A 23,058-nucleotide genomic window follows, 5' to 3' on the forward strand; every position below is an offset into this window, starting at 1 on the left:
GTTTATGGTTCTTTGATAAAAAAAAAAAATCCTGCAGTATAGCATGCCGATATTTAGCAAAGCAAGTCATTTCAGACTCTTCAACAGGGATGTGTGGGTGAACTTGCTGTTTCTTTTAAACTCTACCAAGCTCTACAGTGTTGCGTGTCACTCTTCCCGCAGGTGGAAGGGTTTGCGGTTGGCTACTGTCTTACAGGGGAGATCGCTGCTGGTGTATCTGTGCACTTGTTAACCAAACCAAAGCTCCATGCACAAGTTTAAATGGAGTTTGTTTTGTGCAAGCACCACAAGACTGATTTATGGAAACACTTGCGTGATGATTATGCCCGTAGATTCACACTTTTCAGAGTGCCGACTAACCTAGAAAACCAAGTGTTTCAGAGTCCTAAATCTTGTTCAGATTGTCACCTTTTAAAAAAGTGTTTTTATAAATATCATAAATATCACTTCAGGAAACCCATTTTTCACTGAATATTTTATATCCAGGATGTGTTGATTTGATATTTGTCTTTTTTTTTTTTTTTTTTTTTGGACACAGGAGTGTTGTTGCTTTCAGTCTATGTGGAGGTCACCAAAAGGAGCCAAAGAAAGTTCTAGATTTACTGCACGAGCCATAGAAAGCTTGGGAGAACTAAGTAAGAGTACGGCAATTATTTGATTTGTTATTAATCTCTTATTTTTTGAGAATTTTCATATTTTATTTCTTTCCAAAGTGATCATATCTATTTATATGCTCAAGAATTCCTATCACTAAGTTCTTTTAGATGTTATGGGATTATTTTGCTTTCTTATCCCAGCATTTAAATATGCTTACAATGTATTTCTCTGTTTTGTTTTTTAAATGAATTATCATTGTCACTACAGTTCCACTTCAAAAAAACAGGTCAGCATGAGACATAAAGCTCTTCCTAAGGAATTTGGTGGCCTTCTAGCTTCTTTTTCAAGAACTCGATGCGATAAACGTAGCAAGGTGCTTCTGAGAATCTATGATTCTGGTGTTTCACTTTTAATGAGGTTATTAAATTTCTCTGCAAGTTCTTAATTCCACTCACCTAAGTGGAACAGATTTTGTGCTCTGTGTATTCCTGATATGAAACTTGTTCCCGACCCTTCAGGTATCTGTACTTAACAGCGAGATTCTAAGATGCTTTCCAAATAAAAACCAATATCTTCTTTCCCTCTCTTTTATGAGTTATAAAACACTTCCCTTCCCCTTCTTCTTTGATTTAATTTATATGCCAGAGATTTTTCAGCTCTGGGGATGAAAATGGAAGACCAGGGAAGAAAGTTGATGAAATAGAGATGATTCAAAGATCTGAAATATTTTATCCTCACTCGATATAAAGTAAATTATTTTTTCTCTTTTCCAATAACCATCATTTCCCTTGATCTTGGAATCACTCAAAACCTAGCCACTGAGTCCTTATAAACTAATGCTCTGTCTCAAGATGTGGGGGGAGATGAAATATTGGTACCTGTACAGATTGTACCAGTTTGATTCTATTTACAGGTATGCGATACCGCAAATTTAAGACGGCCAATTTTTTCTCATCACTGAGTATTTATTATATATAACAAATACATGGGAAAGAAAAAACTATATTGTGTGATATAAATAGTTTATTTACATTACAGAAAAACATCAAGACAATGTATACTATTTCAAATATATCCATACATAGTCAAATATAGCTGTAGTACATGTTTTCATTGGTGTAGATTACCACAAATGCAAGGCAACATGTGTAGATCGCTTGTCTTATTCTTTTGTCTATAATACTGTACTGTGTAGTCCCAGTTCTCGGAAGTCCGGCCACCGTGCCACATGCTCCCTTTAGATTAACCTCGTGGATGCTCTTGTTGTGTTGTCTGAACTGTAGTGCCCTGTGTTTTGCTTCTGTCTGTGAATTCTGTTGCTTCTGGGGCATTTCCTAGAAGGTTGGAAAGTTTACAAATCTTAGTCCAGTGCTGTTACCTGAAGTTTGGTCCTACAATTACAGAGTGAAGTTGTGGATTAAGCCCATTGTTAAAATATTTCAGACAAAAGAATTTATTATTGATAGAAGCTGGGATATTTTAGAAGGCTCTCTTTCTTTCTTTCTTTCTTTTCTCTTTTTTTTTTTTCCTTCTCTCTCTCTCTCTCTCTCTCTCTCTTTTTTTTTTGCTTCTCCTTGTCGTTGTCTGTAAGCACATTTTGGGGAGCACTGAAGAGCAGAGTCAGACGGTGAAGGGGACACAGTTACCTGGTCCTCACGCACTTCCTCATAAGCACAAGAATGACTCAGCAGAAGGCTATCAAGCAAGTTGTGAGCTCATCTAATCTCACTTTAAATGTCTTCAACAATTTTATATTTTAAATGTCCTCAGGATGAATGTTATATTGACATTTCAGTGCTATAAGTTTAAATCCTAGCCAACCAGAAAATGAGCCAACTCTTAATATCTGATATGTAATGAAAAGAGATATTGTTTTGGTTCAGGCTGGTATCATTTTTCTATATTAACACCAAAAGCTGGAGACATAAATTGGTGCCAACTATTTCACTTCTATAAAAAGCTAAATTCAGCCAAATTATCTTAAAAGCTCTGGTCTGGTGTCTTTTCTCTTGTAATAAATGAATGCTTTGATGATGCAAATAAGAAAATGTGAATAAATATATATATATATATATATATATATATATATATATATATATATTTTACATGGGTATGGTAGATCTGTCAAAATGAACTTGGAGCTGAAAGTCCCCTTGCCAGCAAGTGGGAAGCTGGAGACAAAAAGATGAGAATCCATCTTCTCAACAGGGCAACTCTTTTCATCCCAGAGCATGTCTCCACGTGTCTATATTTTTATGACACATGCTGTATTTAGAAGGAGGGCAGATGTTTGACTAAAATTACAAGAACAAGGGGAAGCAATTAGGAAAAAAGAAAGAGAGAAAGGAGGAGCGACCAGGTGATGGAGAAATTAAACAAAATTGCAGAGAATGAAGGGACCTTGGCTCGGTGCAGTGTGTCAATCTTTTAGCAACCGGATATGTTGGAATAGGTCTTGACAGACAAGTGGGGTCAAGGTGGCCAGTAAAGGGGAGGCTTTGGAGAGGGGCAGATGGCCCAGGTGGAAAATCTGGTTTCTGGGTAGAACATTTTCAAGTGAATAGAATGAATCCATGCCGGGGAGAGTGTGGCTTATTGACTGGTGTGACTCCTGGAAAGACTTTGGAAGACCTGGACATCCTAAGACAGTTTCACAAAATGCACTACAGTAATACTCATGCAGCTCATGTACTCTTTCTCCAAGGTAGTTAGAGAATAAGCTTTGTTTTGCTTTAATATGGAAAATGAAAATGGGCACATGCCTTGAAACAATGGCTTCCTTCTAATTTGGAGCTCAGTGTCGGTGGTCTTGAGCGTCGGGACACACGGCGTCATGGCCAGCCGAGGGGCAGAGTGAGCAGGGCTTAAGTGCACAGGCCGGACACCAGCCGTCCGGACTCCAGGGCTGCCCTTATTGCTTCGCCGTGTACACTTAGCAATTTGCTCACTTCTCAGACCTCCAGGTTCCGATTTTGAAAACGGATCACTGTTCCTTCTTCATGTGTTATTAAATGTGCATGTGTGTGTACACACACGTGTGATATATACACACATCTAACATACCCACACACAATGCTTGGTGGGTGAGGACCCTGCGTACTCTCTAGCTGTTCTTATAATGTATGGGGACAGAATCGTGATTAGTAACAAACTCAAGAAGATCTGCTAAAGTACTGAAAGTTTTGATCTTTGTCAGTACAGGAGGTAGCAAGTCCAATTGTCATGAGATTAGATCTACTACATGGAATTTGGTTTTTCATGTACTGACATTGCATACAGATTGGAAGGTTCAAGGCCCTGAGAATAACATGGCACCATGTCTTGGGTTTAGATTCTTTTCTATCTTTCCTTTATACTCAGTACTTTTGGTTTCTTGAGTTATCTTTATGTTCCCTAGAATCTATTTTAATATAATCCATTGACTCACTTGGCATCTAAACGTGAGAGTCTAGTTGATGAGCTCAGCTTGGCTCTGAGCAGCGCAAAGCTTCAGTCGGTGATCTTCCCTTAAGCTTTTAGGCCCGGCAAGGATTTATGAACCATATTTTGTCTCTTTCAAGAGCAAATGCCACACTTGTCCTCAAAGAAGATAGTGCGGTACAGCTACGGAGATGTATTATGGCTTTTATTTTCTAAAGATACGAGACTTTCTCTTATTTTCTTGTCTTTAGAAAAATAATTTTGGGGGAAACATTCTGATTTACTGTAGAGCTGTACAAATGAATGAAAGTTTAAATGTCTTGTGAATTTGGCAAAAACCTTGAAAAACTTTCTTGGAACTTTTTTCTCAGGGAGAGCGAAATCAGGTTAGAAAGAAGAATCTTCAGTAATATTTCCGGTTAGACAAGGCATGAATAGTACAGATTCGGCTGCCGGAACTACACACGGATGTAGTCAAGCGAGTACATACCGGGGCTACTCCTTTACTCCCAGCCAGTGTCCGACATCACCGACTAACCTTGGTTTTCTCTGCTAGTGAAACGGTATGGGGTCTCTGGATGGGTCTCAGTCTAGCTCTCCAGGAAACAACCACCACTCGATTGTACTGGGGCTTTGTTATAAACGCTTGCTGTCATCTTTGCTTCCTGTTTCCATAGATCAAAGGTTTTCATGTACTACAACATAATCTTTTTTACTGTAGCTATTTTCTTTGAATTTTGTGATTAAAAGCTGTTTTAACTTAGGATAAAAATATACCTGTTGTTTACATCAAATATGTTAACAGTGATGGTATCAGAGCTGTAATTGGAAATGCAGGCACCATAAATGAAAGCTGTCCTTTAACACTCTTTTAGGCCTTGGGCACAATCACTTCCCACCTATTTCGGCACAATCATCCGGGTAAATAAGGCAACACCGCTGTCTAAATAGTCTGTTAGTAGTTTGAATGAAGACTGACATTCTATAGCTAAACGGAAGAGCATATTTAAACAAAGACTGGCATCACACGGTGGAGAAAAACAGATCTTTGCTCCAAAAATAAATGATCCTCATCGAAATGCAAAAATGAGGAAAACACTTTGTAGCCCTCCGGCATGAACATCGATGCTATTCACATGCTGTTATGATGGGGAAACAGGACTCCTGAGAAGAAGTCTGCGGAGCCCACGGAGGGACTCCCGCCTAGAGTAGTCTAAGTGAGGCAAGGAGCGACAGATCCCTTTATCTGGGCACAGGTACTGACCTTGTGATGCAGAGAACCACCACACAGATGACAGCAATCTGGATGGTTCCAATCACAGCTGCGATTAAGACGTACTGAAATCGTACAGGGCCGGGAACAACGTACAGTACACTGTAGTCCTTTTTTTCACAGTGTTGTCCAGTATAACCAGCATCACACCTGGAAGAAACGACAGTGCCCAGTTAGCTGTCACCGGGGGACACATTTTTTATAGCCTATACACATTCATCTTCACTGTGCAGTGTGAAGTCACGGCTGTTTGCTTCGCTCTTAAAAAAAAAAAAAAAAAAAAAAAACTATTTTGTAGATACGGGTTTCGACGATTTGTTTTCCACACGATTTCTTTGTGTTTTTGGCTTCAAAGATGTGAGGTTTTCTTTTATACTTATAATAAGATTTTGAGGACAGGAGGTGGGTACAGTTTGTAAGGATGGCACAGAGGGGGGGGACATGTCCGGAAATGCTAGTTCTTTCTACACTTTTTTCAGGCGAGTTTCACATTTTATTTAACTCCTTCTTTAATCGACCTAAGTCAACATGATTGCAAGAAAAAGTTTGTTTCTGAGGATATGGATATAAAATGGGGCTACTTATTTATGTATTTATGGAGAAAGCATCCTGTATGCTACTGTGAGAATAAATGTTGAAAAATGTTTAGACCAAAGGTCCAATAAGTGATTTCTTTAATTTGTTGATCATAAAGTTGTCTCCTTATGTTGGAGAACTAAATTTCAGTAGGAAAAAAGTAATTACAGTGTAGGCACTAGAGTTTCACAGAATAAACCCATGTGTGTTCATCTGAGAAAGAGCGCCGCCTCTCACCGCCTCGACCCCCCTCAGAGAGCTCCAGTGGGCCATCTGCGTGTTAGAGTTAGTATTTGACAATGACATGAAGAAAGTGTTCACGTAACAATACCAACGAGGGTCAACTTGTCACTGGCTTTGTGCAAATGTTTTAGTATTCCCTTGGAATTTCTGCAGCCTGGGGTCTCTCCTCTTTGTCTTGCAGGGTTTGATAATGGGGGTCCTGCTAAGGATGGCGGGGCAGCGGGGGCAGCCGCTCGGTTTTGTTCACTCTCCCTGGCTTCACTGGAAGGTGTCAGTGAATTCAGTTAAGGGAAATAAAAAAGGGAGACAGTTCTGGGCGAGAGAGAGAGAGAGAGAGAGAGAAGAAAGGGTCAGGAGCAGGAAGAGGAGAAGAGAGAGAAACTCCTTTCCCTGTATAACAACACACAGCCTTTTTCATCATGTGCCACTTGCAGATTCCTTTAATAAAAATACATTTGTTTTTCCACCTTGGCTTCTCCATCTTTTTACCATCTCAATGATTATGTTCTATTCATGAATACTCAGGAGATATTCAAATTTATTAACTAAGTCCAGACGAGCCATTTCTTTGCGTCTCAACTGAGTTAGAATCAGTAGAATTATGGCTAATAATCTCACTACACGAGACTGGTAGATAGCAGATCCAGAGAAAAGAGTATGCATCTCACAAAACCAAGATTGATAATATTAATTACAACACCTGCATGACTTTGGAGAAGATGACCTCCCCAAAGCAACAATGCTGTCTCATGTGCACTAAATCCTCATCCGTTCATTTTGGAAATATTTACTGACCACCTGTTATATTCTAAGAGCTACCTATGTCTTTAGAAGCCCGAGTCTCTGAGAAGCTTGTAGTGCCCAAAGTACAATTCAAAGTTCTACCAGAAGAGTATCCATAACGATATGCTACATGGTCTGCGGGTATGTAAGGCACGTGCATTTCATGGTTTTCTAGTGGGTGTCTGTGTGTGCGTGTGTGTATGTCTGTCCGTCTGTGTGTGGGGGGGCGGGGGGCATGTGTGCAGGAGAGGCAGTGAAAAGTTTTGCGGCTGATCACCCAGTCGGGCAGAATGCCATGCAACTCTTTGCAATCATCCAGAATTTAGTTCTCTGTGTTGACTTGACATAGTATAAAGTTAAAGAGCGAAAACATTACCTGCAAGAGGGCTCCTGCATATTGGCCGAGTGTTCACACTTCCCGTGCATGCAGAAGCCATTGTAGTGTTCTGGGCAAGGTATGTGGTGTTCTCTTGCACTTTCTTCTAACTTGTTAGCATTCTCTGTGAATACAGATAAAAGCAGGCACCCCTTGTAAATACTTTCCTAGCTCAGTGAGATCAACCAGTACATCAAGAAGCAAAGCCGTAACAGGCGAAGATATTTGAAAGGGCAAGAACTGAAGAGCAGAGAAGGACTGACAGACAGACATCTTCTCATTGTGTTTAGAGATGAAACTGCAAAATTACCCAGCGCTTTTCATGCTTTTATGCAATTTCTTCCATCTTTAATGGCCAGTGATGTTTCCAAGAGTTGGCAGACAGCTTTAATTTTCCTTGTGTGGAGACTGTACATTGATCATAAAATAATTCAAGAACTAGCTTAGTTTTTGAATTTCAAAGCCCAGCATAATGTCCCTAAGAGTAAATTGCTGCAATGCCTTGATACTTTCTCAGTGTGGGAGCTTAAAAGTTAAAATAGGGCCGTGTTCAGTTGTTAAACAGACGTTTTCCAAAACTAAATGCAAACAGCAGCAGACTTGTTCTTTCAGGGTTTTTTCATTGACTGCGAAGGGGATTCTACCAGCACCCATGCATTTTCTTATTGCCAAAATAAAGCTATTGAAAGAGAAACTTTATTTCAGAATCATTTATGGAGATACGAATACAGCACATATTGGAAGCTCTAAGTGTGTTCCAATGCATGGGAACTGGCCTGTGTTAACAATGTGATGTGAAAGCTGAACTTACGGTAAAGGAAAGAATTTGTCGTCTAGAGTGAATCCTGTCCTCCATCGTTAACAAGTTTTGTTTTCTTATGTCTCCACGAAGATGCCGAGATATTTGTTCTGACCTTCTAGCCCAAATACATGTGCTTCCTATTTGTAGTGCTATCTCTAAGTAGTCTTTGGATTACATTCATTTTGTAATATAAAGTTTTGCCTTTGTTTGAATCGTTTCCAAAATCCATGACCTGACCTGACAAACTTTAAAATTCTTGCCTAAATACATGAAAAATATAATTTTCTTGATTTCAATCTGAGAAACTCTTCAATCCCACGGTAAAAGAAGTAATGAAAGCAGCCGTCATGGAAGATTAAAAATGAATTACTGTTTTCATGAAATAAATTATTTCCTATTATTTCACACAGAGGTACAGCTTTTATTACGGTGCATCCTTACAGTTTTTGGCAGTCATAGGTGATGCATATATTCATCAGGAGAAAAAATACCTTTAATACAGGTGAATCGTATAAATGCATTATTTATGTTTAAGCAGAGCTGGAAAGTATCTATACATTTTAAGATCTAGTTAGTCATCTGCAGAACTTTCAAGTTTGCAGCATATTGGTACATACGGTAAGCACTTTCTCGTGTAGGAATATTTATGCACGTTTGTGTGATGGGTAATATTTCAAATCACAACTCAAATTAATAAAGGATTTATTTTAAGTATGCTAGGGAGACTGAACATGGCCTTTAAATCATTCCTTTGTCCTGTATTTGTGTCTCTTTACCTATTTAGGTGACATTTTGTCTGTATCCTATTTCGACTTCGATGAATATTGTTAAAATGAAAAACCACTTGCACAGAAAAGACTAAAAACACACCAAGTTTTCTCTTTCGGTTTCTCCCACTCCTCTAAGGTACTTCAGAGCTTTATGTCATGGTGTTTTTGGTAACAAATGACAGCTATAATGAGCAAACACACAAAAACTGAAATAAATAATGTTGGGTGAAATTTCCAATATGGGAATACGTGACCAAAACAGAAGTGGGACGGTGCTGCTATTCTGAGGCGCCTTGAGACGGCTCATGGTCATTCACGAACCCGTGCAGAAGGCGAGGCCCGTGTGGTACAGCTGCCAGGAGGCGGTGAGCTAGCGCGGCTGAACCACGCATGTGCTGTTTAAAGGCGACTTTCACGGCGGGGCTCGCAAGCTTCACGGCCGACCTAACAGACCAGCACTGATTCTCACTCTCACTTCTGGATCTTCTCCCCGTAACAAACGAGTCAACACTGCTCTTTTGTGTTTGTTAGTGACCCTCCAGCGCTTCCGCACACCTGCAGGCAGGAGAATTTCCTCTAACTTCCCTACACTTCAATTTACATCATGATTTCGGGCATGGCATTTTTCAAACATACCTTCTTAGGCCTGTTTCTCTTTTTGTCAGTTGCAAAAGAAGATCAAGAATTTTCTTAACTCAAAATCCATTTTTAGGCTATTTCATTTTTAACTCCATCCCTAGCTGGATGGAGCTGTTTTTGTTTTTGGATTGGTACCATGTTCACAGTTACAGACCCAAGTCCAAGGGCAAAGTAGGAGCTTGTGTGAGTGAGGCTGCTGCCTTAGTGTGGTAGGAACAAGAGATTTTCTCAAAGTTCATTATCCAGACAGGATGATCATGTGTGAGGGAAGAGTTCCCATCATAAAGTCTGCTAATTAGCTTACACCAGTCCTTCTGGGCTTGGAGTGCGCGGTTCTGCTGTTTGTAGGACACTGTCAAATAAGTACGTTAGAGAGATTGAAAATAAATGAGTAGAAGAAATGATCCCTGAGCAAGAAAATGCGGAATCATCAATATATGTCAACAAATTTATAGTCAATCCAACCAAGTAAACCAGTTGATTGAAAACCTGAATATATAACCACTTCTAGTAATGCGACAGACGTATTTTAGAAATGAGATTTGAGTATATTAAGAATAGAGACAGAAAAAATCTAATATTTCAACCAAATATGTGTGTGGATGATAGTTTTTGTGACCCCGATGTTATGCCTCGGTACTCGAGCACTCCTGAAGCACTTAAAGATTTAAAATCACCTAAAAATGATAACTGGAAGCATGTATGTTTCCTACAGTGGCTGATGACGTAGACACCCATTTCTCCATCCTCTCCTGAAAAAGAGGTTTAGGGCAGGGGTTGTGCTCTTTCTGCTAAAAGAGATCGTGGCAATGGTAGAAACTCTCCATGTTTCTGTGTAAAACCTTCAACTAGTTTCCTACTGAATGCTCACAAATGATTTATTCTGAAAGGGATCCTGACCCTTTTAAGAGACGTTTCTGGTGTAATCTGAATTAATTGCAGCACAGCTAACAGGATCGCAGGCCCATTGCGAGTCAACGCCCTAGCTGAGGGCTGCAGGAGTGGTTAGCTCTAGCGCACAGACAGCTCTATGCGTTGTTTCTGTCCTGGTGCACTCAGGGGAAGAGACCGGGGAGGGAGGCAAGAGCCAGAGGGAATGAGGACTGGCAAGGTTTTATCATAACAGAACTCAAGGAGGGAAGTAGGTAGAGAAGGGGCAGAGCTGGGCCTGGCGTTTCAGAGCCTTAAATCAATATGGCCCAGAGTGTGTGCGTGTGCGTGTGCATGTGCGTGTGTGTGTGCGTGTAGCATTATCCCTGCCCTTTTCTTCCCCAAAAGCTGGAAATAAGATGTCGTTCAGGGAATTAATCTTTGAAGACAACACATTACGGACTGAAGCAGAAATGGGACAATATAAAATTGCCTAAAACTACCCATGGACCCAAAGAAAGAATGCTTCCTGGGACAAGGGTTAGAGCTTGGCAAAGGAGCTTCTGAACGTCATGTTCTCTATCCAAAGGCTCTCCAGGGCGGTGTTGCCCCGAGAAGCCAACCTGAACTGGAGAACCTCAAGTCCCGCTGCAGACGCGGAGGCACAAAGCTGTTAGGTCTGACGCTGCTTCCTCGTTCTCTCAGTCAACCTGCTTCCCTTCCTCTGATGCCCTGTTCTCTGGACAGTCTGAAAATAATTTGATTTCTGTGTAGCCTACATGACTACCCGGATTCCTCATCCGTTTGACAGTTACATATTTCATAGGAGTTAAATTGATTGGTTGTGACTTTCTGTGAGTTTGGTTTCTTTTTCTTTTCTTTTTTTTTCTTTACTTTCTTTCTTTTTTTTTTTTTTTTTTTTTTGCATAAGTCAGCTTTCTCCAGCCCACTCAGCTCTGGCATTTTGTAAGATCAAACTCTGCACCTCCCAGCTAGAGGACTGGGCCCTGCCCACGGCGCACTGTAGTCTGAGAGGCCTTTCGGGGGCTGGTCAGACAAGATTTCTCTGGAAGTAGCACTCCTTTGCCTTAACAAGGCCTTTCTTGAGGATATCTACAAATCCGTAGCACCAGATTCCTGAGGAATGCGAGAAGATTTCAGAGTAAGGGGAACAGATCCTAAACTAGAGGTAACATGGAGGACTCAGGGCATGTTTCAGGGACCCAAGTTTCAGGGACCCAAGTTCCTACCGCACGTTTTCACGCCAGCAGAGCTCTTCAGTACGTGAGTGAGTAGCAGAGTGAAGTAGCGACATCCTGGTGGTGTTACAAAGAAGTCTTCTTATTACTGCTAAGATTTTGTAGTGTTGTTATGTGGGAGATTTAATTATTTCCGACCTCTAGGTTCTTCAAACATATTTCTACTGCTAAATAAATTACCAATAAATATATACTGATATTTATTATAAAATATTATTTTTGATATACTGGGGAAAAAGAATTAAACAAGTAGGAACATTATTTAGCTATAGTAAATAAAAGAAATCACTTTGGCTTAATTATGGGGGCACTTTATCAAAGGGCATATGATATCTTAAATATTTACAGTGTCTATATTTCAGACATTCTAGCATACAGTGAGCTCTTTTATGCATTACCTTCCTTTGAGGGAACAATATGTTTGTGGATTAAATTCAATTTCTCACATTATACTTCAACATCTCAAATTATCTTTGACAAATGCAAGCACAGGAGTAGTACCATCTCATTTATGATGTTCTCAACAAGCTTTTCCTTTGGGCACACAAAATGGTCCACACTTTTCCAGAAAACTAACACTTTCCATTTTGAATATATTTGTTTAATACATACATATATATATATATATATATATATATATATATATTTACATTTAATTATGGCACAAGGAAACCCCAGCCCAGAAGTACTCAGGCACTTGCACAGCTGCTGGGATACTCGACTTTACCTGCCCCTACTTACTGCCATAGCTGCAAACCCATTTGAAAATATTTAACTAACAGGAAAAAAAAAAGGTGTCTTGTTTATTTAACGAACAGGAAAAAAAAAGTGTCTTTCTTTCTATTATATTTATACCGTGCCTGGGATGGAATAAAATATGAATGCGGAAGTGAAGTCATGATTGTTCCCATTGTTGATTAGAGCTGGTTTCAGAGAAGACGTAGAATTCTTAGGATTTCCTCTCCTTATCTTATCAGGGCTAAGCATATGAGGTGGCAGTAAAGCCTCATGTCTAGCTTCAACTGCAGCAGAAGTTTTTTAAAGACCAGAAAAGTGTTCCCATCGAACAGGTCCTGGATGCAACGCAGTGGGGTTCTCGCGACTTAACAAATTGCGTAATAGCTTCCCCCACCGTCATAGTTTCTTCAAGGCCCAGATGAAGAGATGAGAAGAGTCTCTCCCCTCTTAAGCCTCTGAGACAGACTCAAATGAGAATGCCGGCGAGTGACAGGAGAGCGCACGGGACACGAAGGCATTTGAGGACACAATCAATTCTCCTTTGGTAAAGAGCAGAGACTCAGTCACAATGTTCTGAGTTATTTAATCTCTGTAAAAGATTTGGAAAAATAACTTCAAAACAGAAACCAAGCCCCTTGCTACAAATGCAGCATTTCTTCTACTGGCTTTTCAGAAAAGTCATTAAAAGTATTTAGATCCAAAATTTCACCACTTAGGCAATGGTCTGGGTTGGGAAATAGGAGGAGCAGAGACAGGGGGACATTTTTTCTTACCTCACCATCAATCAGGCACTACAAGATGTGATGTGTGATTATCCATATTACCACTTGTGTGTATAAATATTCCTATTGGACACACAAATGAAAATAAAGCAGAGGAGAACTAATTTTCATGTTATTACATTCTCAGGCAAGGCCTTGATGACATTATTCAAGAATTGTTTGAATTTAAATTGGAAAAAGTACTAGCATCTGAAATAGAAATAGTAATTTGGGGACTGGAATGATTGAAATGCAACAATATCGCACGGTTATTTGCATGGGGTTTTATTATCTGAGTTTCTACTGGTAATGTATTTACAGACAAAAGCTGAGAAATCTGGACCATCTTAGGAAAGAAACTTGTATGTCAGCACTTTCACTTACGACACTCAAGTACAGTTATTGTAATTCCGGGACTTGTGATGACAAGGCTGCGTCACAGACACAGCCGTCAACTCTGCACGTCAAAAGTACACGTCATGGATTTTACAGAATAATAATAAATAATACATACAGACGTATCTGCTTATTAGTAAAAGGAAAATAGGCAGGTTTTTCGCCACTTGCTCCCTCCTCTGCCCTGAAGTGCCTGCCTGGCTTCGGACGGCAGAGCCCTCGAAGGCGTGAAGGGAGCCTTCGAGCTCCCTTTTCTTACTGACAAAAGCTGTCCTCGGCTGCGAATGGTCCTTCTCAAACTCCACCATTCAGTCAAGAGCCTATTAACTCCCAGCAAGTGGGTAACTCCTATAGGTTTAGAGGATTTAGCTTGAAGACCTTTTAAAAATACAGTATTTTATGGAACTTCCGACGTCTTTGACAACACTTCATACATATCAGGCCTTACGAAGACGTAGGGATCATTAACCTCTCAGGAGTCCAGAGCTGGAGTTGCCTGGAGCTTATCTGGGGCCATTTGCTGGAGATTTCCCCACGGAGCTTTCGCTGAAGCAACCCTTCTCACTTTCCAGATGCTCTTGGATGACAAAGTTTACTACAAACTTTAGAGGAAGGGGAAAAAAAACGGACTGGGAGCCATTTTATGTCAAGAATACTCCCCTTCTCTTCCTTCTGTAGTCTTCAACTAAATCTACACGCTTCTGGCCAAATTTATTTGCTCGGTGGCTGACGGGGCATCTTAGAGAGCCTGCCGGATGACAATGTTGACCACGACAGAGCAAGTAACAGAGGGTTCAGGCCCTGTTCCCTGCTGCCTTCTAGGGTATGTGAGCCAAGCCATTTTTCCCTTCATGGGCTGCATTTGCAGAAATGGTTAAATCATTCAGAGAAACCTTTCTAGGTGACACATTTGTTTTTCTCCATGACCCTGAAGCTATTAGCCAACAGAGAGTGAGGAGGGTTCCGGTTGGAGCAATCACTGAAATGCAGCAGAAATAAAGGTTTTAATGATGTAAATAGGACAAAAAATGGCTTTTGGTAATTTGCTAAATGAATATTTCTTGACTACCTACTATGTGTCTAGTGTTGTGCTGTGTACTGTATGCTACATGCTGTATCTATTGGCTGTCTTCCCAAGATTTTTTTTTTAAGATTTTATTTATTTATTTGACAGAGATCACAAGTAGGCAGAGAAGCAGGAAGACAGAGAGGAAGGAAAGCAGGTTCCCCGCTGAGCAGAGGGCCCGATGCGGTGCTCGATCCCAGGACCCTGGGATCACGACCCGAACCGAAGGCAGAGGCTTTAACCCACTGAGCCACCCAGGCGCCCCAGATTTTTTTTTTGTTTTGTTTTCTAAACATAGCCAAGAAAACAGATTTGCAAGACAAGACGATGATAAATTTTATCTACATTTACTGGAGAATCTACAACATGCCCAACATTGTGTTAATACTTTACATGATAAAATGTATTCCTTATTATAGCCCTTTAAGGTAGATTTATGAAAATCCCATTTTGTGTAAATGAGGAAACATAAGCTCAAATAGGTTGAACTGCTTAGCTTAGAAATTTGCGCGATCAATAAGCAGCACCCGGGTCAAAGCCAGCTTTTGCCAGTGCAACATGCAGTCCAGGTGATTAAGGACTCATTAAAAAGAAGAGGCTATCTTGCCTCCATAGTTTACTAATTGTTTGCCCTTTGTGCTTCCTGATTCTTTATCCCACGTGGATCCTCTTGCTGCTCTGAAAACCAGTTCTTTTCTTTTCTCTTCCTCCTGCCTCAGGAGAGATACCTTGTCTGAGACCAAACCGTCACGAGTCCCAACTTCTCCATCCTCCTCCGGGGCTCTCTCCCTTGGTGACCTGCTTTCTCTCCTGCATCTTCAATTCTCCCTCCCTCTTTGCTCCTTGCCACCAGCATGCAAGCATTTTTGAATGTCTTTCTTCTTCAAATAAGAATTTACAAACTCCTCTTACTGCAGGTGCCTTCGCAGGCCTCTCGTCTCCCTTCCCTTCTTCTTAAGAAGCTAGACTTCATCCAAGTGCTGTCTACACGCCTGCTCTTTGCTTCCTGCAGTAACTCCCACGCAATATTTACCCACTGCTCTCTAGTCACGCCTTCAGAAAAACTGCTGTGACCTCCATCAACCCACAACATCTTTATTGGTCAAACTAGTAGTCTCTTTTCCGACGTCCCACTCTTGATTTGGGCTCAGGTCATGATCTCAGGGTCTTGGGATCAAGCCCTGCATCTGGCTGCATGCTTGGCAGGGGGTCTGCTTTGAGGCTCTCCCTCACTCCCCCCCTCTGCCCCTCTCCCTTCACAAACAAATGAATAAATCTTTTAAAAAATGAGAGCTAAGTTGCAATGTGGTGGAGAACTTCAGTACACTCACTAGAATGTATATATTCAGTAGGACAGAGATAGATGCACAAGGGAAAGCCGTATTTGCTATGCGTCCTCAGTCGTCTTCTGTGAAAGACAGAAGGCTGGAGAGCAAAAACGTGTTGCTAACCATAAAAGACAAGACAGACACCTACAAATGACTCAAGTGCCAATAGAAGCAACTGATGGGTTGATGAGTTTGCATATTTCTCCCATATGATGTCATGGCCCAAAAAGGGCAATTAGAGAATTTATAGTGTAGATTCGGATTCATTTGCAAAGTTGGAGTACGGCCATATGTTGGTACCTGACCAAATTAATGTAAGTGATTCTCATTGAAAGGGTTAGAAGGTACACCATCTTTTCTAATATTCGAAGATGAGACAAAAAAGTTTCAGAAACAAATGTAGCTGATTGTGCTGTATTTCTGATAATAAAGAAGTCATGGAGTTAATACTAAGCAGAATTTAATAATTTTCCTAAGAAGTAATTTCTGAACATAGCATAGCCGGTGAACGTCCACGTCATTGAAAAGTTATTCTTTTTTTTAGGATTTTATTTATTTATCTGACAGAGAGGGGAACACAAGCAGGGGGAGTGGCAGAGGGGGAAGTAGGCTCCCCGCCAAGCAGGGAGCCCAATGCAGGGCTCGATCCCAGGACCCTGGGATCATGACCTGAGCCAAAGTCAGACGTTTAACAACTGAGCCATCCAGACACCCCAAAAAGTGATTTTGTTTTGATGGTATTTCTCAATTATATCCTAGTATATGTCTACAAATCAGGTATCTTTGTGTTTGAGCAGAATACTACAGATAATAAAGGTGGTATTGTTTCTTAAAATAAAACTTTCAATGATGCAACAATCCATCAGAGGTTTCTATGTCGTTCCTCCATTTAACATGTTACGTTAGAGACGGGATAATATGAGTGAACAAGTCATTCTCATGCCCAGTATTATAATTTTTTTTTTTTTTTACCCTCAGTAAAACTTTATGTCTAATGATGATCTGGTAATATAACAGCCAAATATTTTATTCGTTCCTGTACTGGGTCAACGAACGTCCCTCCTGCCGCCACCCTGAACCCACAGCTACCTGGAACTTCAGAACACAGTCTTATCTGGAAATAGGTAATCAGCTCTAATGAGTTCATACCAAATTAGACTGAGCCCTAAATTACAGGGTTATATCGGGTTATATACATACAAGATTACATAGACGATTCTAGAGCAGAGGCTACATGAAGACACACAAGCAGAGTCAACGTGAGGACGTGAGCAGGTCAGAGCCATGATGCTACACGCCGAGGAGTGCGGGAGCCTCCCGCAGCTGGGAGCCGCAAGGAGCTACGCCCTCCTCTCTGGCCTGTGGAGGAGCCTGGCGTTGCCAACACCACCTTGATTTCAGACTCTAAGTCTCCAGAACTATGAGATTATAAACTTCTGTTGTTGTAAGTCACCCAGTTTGCAGTAATTTGTTGTGACAGCCCTTGCAAATGGACACAGCCAGAGCTCAGCAACCAGACCCTTACACGAATGAAATACGTGTTCTCATGACGTGTATGGAATGAGTGAGAAAGAGCTCAAGCGTCGGTCTCCGCTACTTTGTGACTTGGGCAGTCTCCGCTGATGTTTATTTTTCTAGCATCGTTTTACTCTCAAAAGTTCCGAGTTTGGGTGATACATGATATGATTAACTTACTTTAAATTTATGTTGAAATATCTGTGGTTCACTGCATTTGCAACACAAAAACTATGCTTTAAAGGTGCTGATATGCCAAAGTATGCTAAAAATCCCAGTAAAGAAGAATTTTTGAGAGGAGAGGAAAGCTTCATGGGAGGGGCTTCATTTATTTTGATTTATTAATTCATCTTGTAAGAAAGGCAGTTATCTTACATAATCATTTTGTCATACAACAAATGATGCTACATTTTACCTTTGTTAGAAAGAAGCAAGTGACACCGATGACCTTTCAACAAAAGGATTCTAGGTCACAGGTGTGTTATGATCTCCCACACTATCTCTGCTGCGGTTTCAGAACGCCCGGATAGCTGATGCTTTATGGAATACCTACTCCTCAAGGAAATGTCAGTTTATTTTGCATCTTCTGTTTAAGAAGAGTGGGAGTTTATAGTACTGCATTAAGAGAATCTGAACATTAAGTGTTCTTTGAAGTGTCATCCTTCAGTAAAATGCAAATCTTTAAAATCTAGGACAATTCATTTGTCAAATATTCTAAATCGCTATGGGTTCTCTCTCTCTCTTCTTTCCAGTTTTGAATAACTGATTTGCTTCTGGTACTTCCTTAATTTCTAGTCAGTGATAACTTTGAGTACAAAAAGCTGCTCTAGAAATAGTTAAGGATGAGATGTGAATCTTAGCTTCTTTCCATTTGGGCAGCATTTAGAGTTTGAAATTAGTTATTAACCAAATGGCACTTAGCGGTCTCAAGCGTTAGTTTACCTTTTAACAGGTCTAACACACTCCCAGTGTATCATTTACACTCTCCAAGTACATGGTTAACCACTCAAGAAATCAATGGGGGTTATAAAACATGTATAAATTTGAATTTGGAAAAAGTCAAACACCTATTTTATCCATGAGAAATAAAGCAGCTGACATTTAGAATCGGAGCTTATAAGAAACCATTTATTTTGAATTAGGGAAAGCCCCAAATGACTATGCCCCAAGATGGGAGTGGAGTATGGTACAGAGAATTCAAACAAAGCACCTCACTCGTTCTGTAATGAATGCTGCCAGTATCAACCCATGACTTTTGGCTCTTGGTGTGCGACTGTGTAGACCTTTGGATCCACAGTAGACAAGAAACATATTTTCTTTTATGATGTTTTGAAACTTACTAGATCTGCATCATATTATGCCTAATTAATTCATCAATTTATTTAATTCAATTAAAAATATTGACTGATCTCCTCCTATATCCAATTACTACAATCTCAGGATATGTAGTGGTGAGTCAAACAGAAGAATTTCTCTCCTGAATGGCAAACATATTAGAGAGACAGAGATGGGCAGTCTACAAAATGAAAAACAAACAAAAACCCAACATCTCAATTAGAAATGTTACAGGGAAAAATAAGGTACTCAGAGCGGGCTAGGGTGGGAGACGCACTTCAGAGAGTGAGGGAAAGGATATTAGAGAAGGAAGGATGAAAAAGAGCTGCCTGAAAAGCCTTGGGAAGGCTCCTGGCCAGAGTGAATGACACAAATGGAAAAAGACTGACGTAGGGAAGAGGTGTTCCAGGAACCAGCACTGTGGCTAGAGCAAAGTGTGTCAGGTGGACCAGAGAGGGGCCAGGATGGATTAGAGAATCACTGATTCCTTTTTACATAGATGCTTAGAAGCCATGTTAAGGAGTACCAGCTGACCGTGCAATGGGCAATATTTCGGGTGGTTTTGAGCAGATCTGACAGAGATGGAAAGTAGTTCATTGAGGGGCAAGAGAAGAGCAAATGAAGAACAGACAAGAGACTATTGTAATAGTGTGGGCGAAAGACGACGACTAAGTCTTGGACGTGGGTAGCAGCAACGAAGGGAAAAAATAAAATAACAAAACTTCTATTGCAGATAAATCTTAAAGGTAGACTGAATATGACTTGTTTGTGTCCTGTAATATGGGAGGAATGAATCGAAGATGACTAGGTTTTTGGCTTGAACATCTGGGTAGTGTCTTTTGTGTAATGCAGAAGACCGGAGGAAAATCGGTTAAGCACCGATGTATAAACATGAGGGATCTCTGATTATGATTTCTGAAAATTCTGTTATGTTTGGGTATGTATACAGTATAAATGATGTTAATGGGAGTAAATTCATGGTTTAGCAAGAAAATTATTAAGGGGTGAAATGGAGAAATGTCTATTGATAATATTAAGCAAGTTTATGATTATTAAATGGAAATCTTTAGTAGGAGGAAGGACTTCTAAATTAAGAGGAAGGACATTTATAATGGTCTACAAGGGATTTGAAGATGTAAATTTAAAGGCAAGATAAAAAATACCGTGAAATGAAAGGGAAAATTAGACTGTGAAAAAGCATCACTGAGGAATGCTTTTAAGCAAAGCACTTTTCTCTCTTTTTGAAAAAAATTATCATAAGAAAATATAAATTATTTTAAAAATAAGTTTGCTGTCTTCACTTTCCATTATATAAAATAGGTCCTATTTTGGTCAAAAGATTATTAAATTATGTTATTATTCCACTCTGTTTAATGATTTGTGTCTTTTAAAGTTTTTTTGGTATCTATTATTTTATATGTGACTGCAACACCCCTAAATGTTTGGTAATGAACATGAATGTGTGCACGTATGTATTTTTTTCCTTGCTCTATTAGGAGGTAGAGGCCAGGAATAGTCAATTATTCCCCAATGTCATACAGTAGCTCAAAGGCAGAAAACTAACTCCAGAGGCCATGTGTTCTCATTTTTTTTAAATAAACTGTTTTTTTTTTTTTAGAATAGTTTACATTGATAGAAAAGTTACAAAGATAGTTCAAAGAATTCTCATATACCCACAAACAAATTTTTTGTGTTTCTCTTCTTAATCTGGAGTTTTCTTCTCCATTTTTCAATGGTAAAAGATAGTCTTAGAGTTGTACATGTAGGGTTAGGGGCACAAATGAAAGAGGCAGCCATCTGGATAATTCCAGGCCAGAAAACAATTTTGTCTGAAGGATGCAGATAATTGAGACAGAAATGCTTTTTGCCTGGAGAGATCCCTATGATTGCTTCCTCCTGCACTTGAACTTGTAGGTAGAGCTACGGCTGCAGGTGTTTCTCTTACTAATGGGAAACTGTGGATCACTCAATGTGAAGAATGTGGGGGTTTTGAGAGGGCTAAATAGCTACGTTTCTATATTTTTTTCTTAAAAATAAAGTATATTGGGTATTTTTCATTATAAAAGCAATTCACATTGATTTAAAAATAGTAGAAAATATAGAAAGCTAAAGAAGGAAAGAAAATCCTCCTTTACGACCTAAAGAAAACCACTGTCAATATTTCATTTACTTACTTCTACCTCTTTACTACGTATATTGTTTGGGTCTGTTTACTCAGATTAGACTATATATATATATATATATATATATATATATATTTTAAGCTTTATATCAGGCTGTGTCTAAAAGCTGAGAGCAAACAGCAGGACAGTTCAGTCGTTCAGCACGGTATCTGGTAAGTGGGCCCTTCGGTCCATCTGGACGAGAACGGTACTAAATGGAAGTGCACAGCTCACATTAGTTGGGCAGGGGTTGACAGGGCAGAGACTAGAATTTAAGATACCATTGGTGGAAAAGAAAATGTACAAGCTTTCAAAAACAAATACGCTATTATATATCAGGAGGTTCTAAAGCAAAGGCATGTTATAAATAAATCAATTGCAGCATCCTTTATAAAAATGAAAACTGGGAAACTATCAACATTTTCAGCAATAGTATAATATAGTTAAGTAAGTTGTAGCATAACTAAGTGATAAAATATTACTGAGGTAGAAGAAATTGTGAAGAATTTTGATGACATAGGAAAATGAGAAGAATACTGAAATATATAATGTGTGGAAAATGCAAAAGTCTGGAAAGAAATCACCAAAATGTTGACAGTTATTTTGACAGAGGGTATCTCTGGTTAGCAGAGGCAATTTCCTATAATATAAATATTTTATTTTTATAAAACATACACTAATTAAAAAAATTAAAGTATCAAGTAAGTCTTCCTTTTTTTTAGTGGGGAGATTAAAAAGGAATGATTTGGTCTTTGAGCTTAAGAATTTACTCTTATGGGGCACGTGGGTGGCTCAGGTCATGATCTCAGGGTCCTGGGGTCAAGCCCCACATACGGTCCCCTCTCTGCAGAGAGTCTGCTTGTTTCTCTCCCCTCCCTCTGTCCCCCCAACTCATGCCCTCTCTCTCTCTCAAACAAATAAATAAAATCCACCAGTCAATCTATCTCTATATATGTATATATTTAAATTTACTCCTATTTGATTAGCTTAGCTTTGAAACTTTTATTACTTATTAACAACCTCTTATGGTAGAAATGTGAAATCTACTTCCTTTAGCTTATTAAAACTTCAATATTCACTATCTTCACATCCTCATATTGTGTCTGGAAAAACGGTTTTCTAGTTCCCAAACTTGACTGAGTGTATTTCCATGCCCTTGGAGCTCCACAATCGTTTCTATCATAGTTGGCGATGCCAGGAATGAACTAATTGTTTTTGAGGGTCAGAAGTTCTTTCATATCTCTATTTTTTTATTGGTCTCAGGTCACTGGAAGCATACTCCAGTGTCCCGACTGTGCTTAGACATGACAAGATTGTCCTTTCCGAGTTCTGCCAGGCTTAAACGCATACGGTGTGGGAACCGTTGTCCGAAAGTCAGAACCATGAATCTTCCACACCAATTAAAGAAGATCAGTTTATATAGAGAAGATGAAGTACGCCCAGCGGAGGAACAGCTTTGCAGAATCTCAAGATCCCATCTGTCTTTGTGCTCAACAAAGTTGGACCCGAACAAACCCTTTATCATCTTTTCAAGCTAGGTCATTCCAAAGAAATTAGGACCAAAATATGAGCATGAAGAGCTTTAGGCCCACACATCTCTCTCTTTTCTCTAAGGATTTACCAGTTTCTCTGAAGGGTAGTGAATACAAGACGCGTCTGCTGTGTCTCATAATATACAAATGATACGTCACAGGAATCCAAGAATTTTGGTAATTGACAGTGAATTTTTGGTAATGCTGCAAATAATGTCGTCTCTCATACAAATGAAGAGTTAGGTCAAATTAAGTTCCAGATCTGGTTCCTGCACCTACCAGCTGGGGTTAAAGGAAGCCACACCCCTTCTCCAGATCGGTTCCCTCATCTGCAGAGTGGGGATGACAAGAGGGTTCGCATCCCAGGGTTATTGTGAAGAATAAATGAGAACATCCACACAGAGCCGTCTGAACAATAGCTAGCAGATAAGAAGCCCTTAGCAGATGTTTTAGTTATTATTAGTTATGGTCATCCGGTGGCCTCTTAGTCATGTTTTAAAACACATCTTAAAAAAAAACCAAGCCACCACATCTAAAGGAACCGAAAAAGAAAGAAGCAGGAGACCTGGAAACACGCTTTGTGTCCTTGCAAGACACCTTGCTCTCGTTTTCACCGG

The 23,058-nt window shown here is 39.8% G+C and overlaps 1 protein-coding gene across 1 annotated transcript in view; it reads right to left on the reverse strand.

Annotated features, from left to right (window-relative positions):
• Nucleotides 1–1,571: 1,571 nt before the first annotated feature.
• TMEFF2 (transmembrane protein with EGF like and two follistatin like domains 2) overlaps nt 1,572–23,058 on the reverse strand; it is a 227,401-nt gene continuing 205,914 nt past the window's right edge. Inside the window, exons 8-10 of the mRNA XM_059392628.1 lie at nt 7,269–7,392; nt 5,282–5,440; nt 1,572–1,931 (exon numbers count right to left, since the gene is read on the reverse strand). Coding sequence (XP_059248611.1) covers nt 1,835–1,931; nt 5,282–5,440; nt 7,269–7,392 — 380 coding nt within the window. The 3' untranslated portion in view covers nt 1,572–1,834. The remainder of the gene's footprint in view (nt 1,932–5,281; nt 5,441–7,268; nt 7,393–23,058) is intronic.

The sequence above is a fragment of the Mustela nigripes genome, chromosome 3 (genome assembly GCF_022355385.1).
Source record: "Mustela nigripes isolate SB6536 chromosome 3, MUSNIG.SB6536, whole genome shotgun sequence".
NCBI lineage: Eukaryota > Metazoa > Chordata > Mammalia > Carnivora > Mustelidae > Mustela > Mustela nigripes.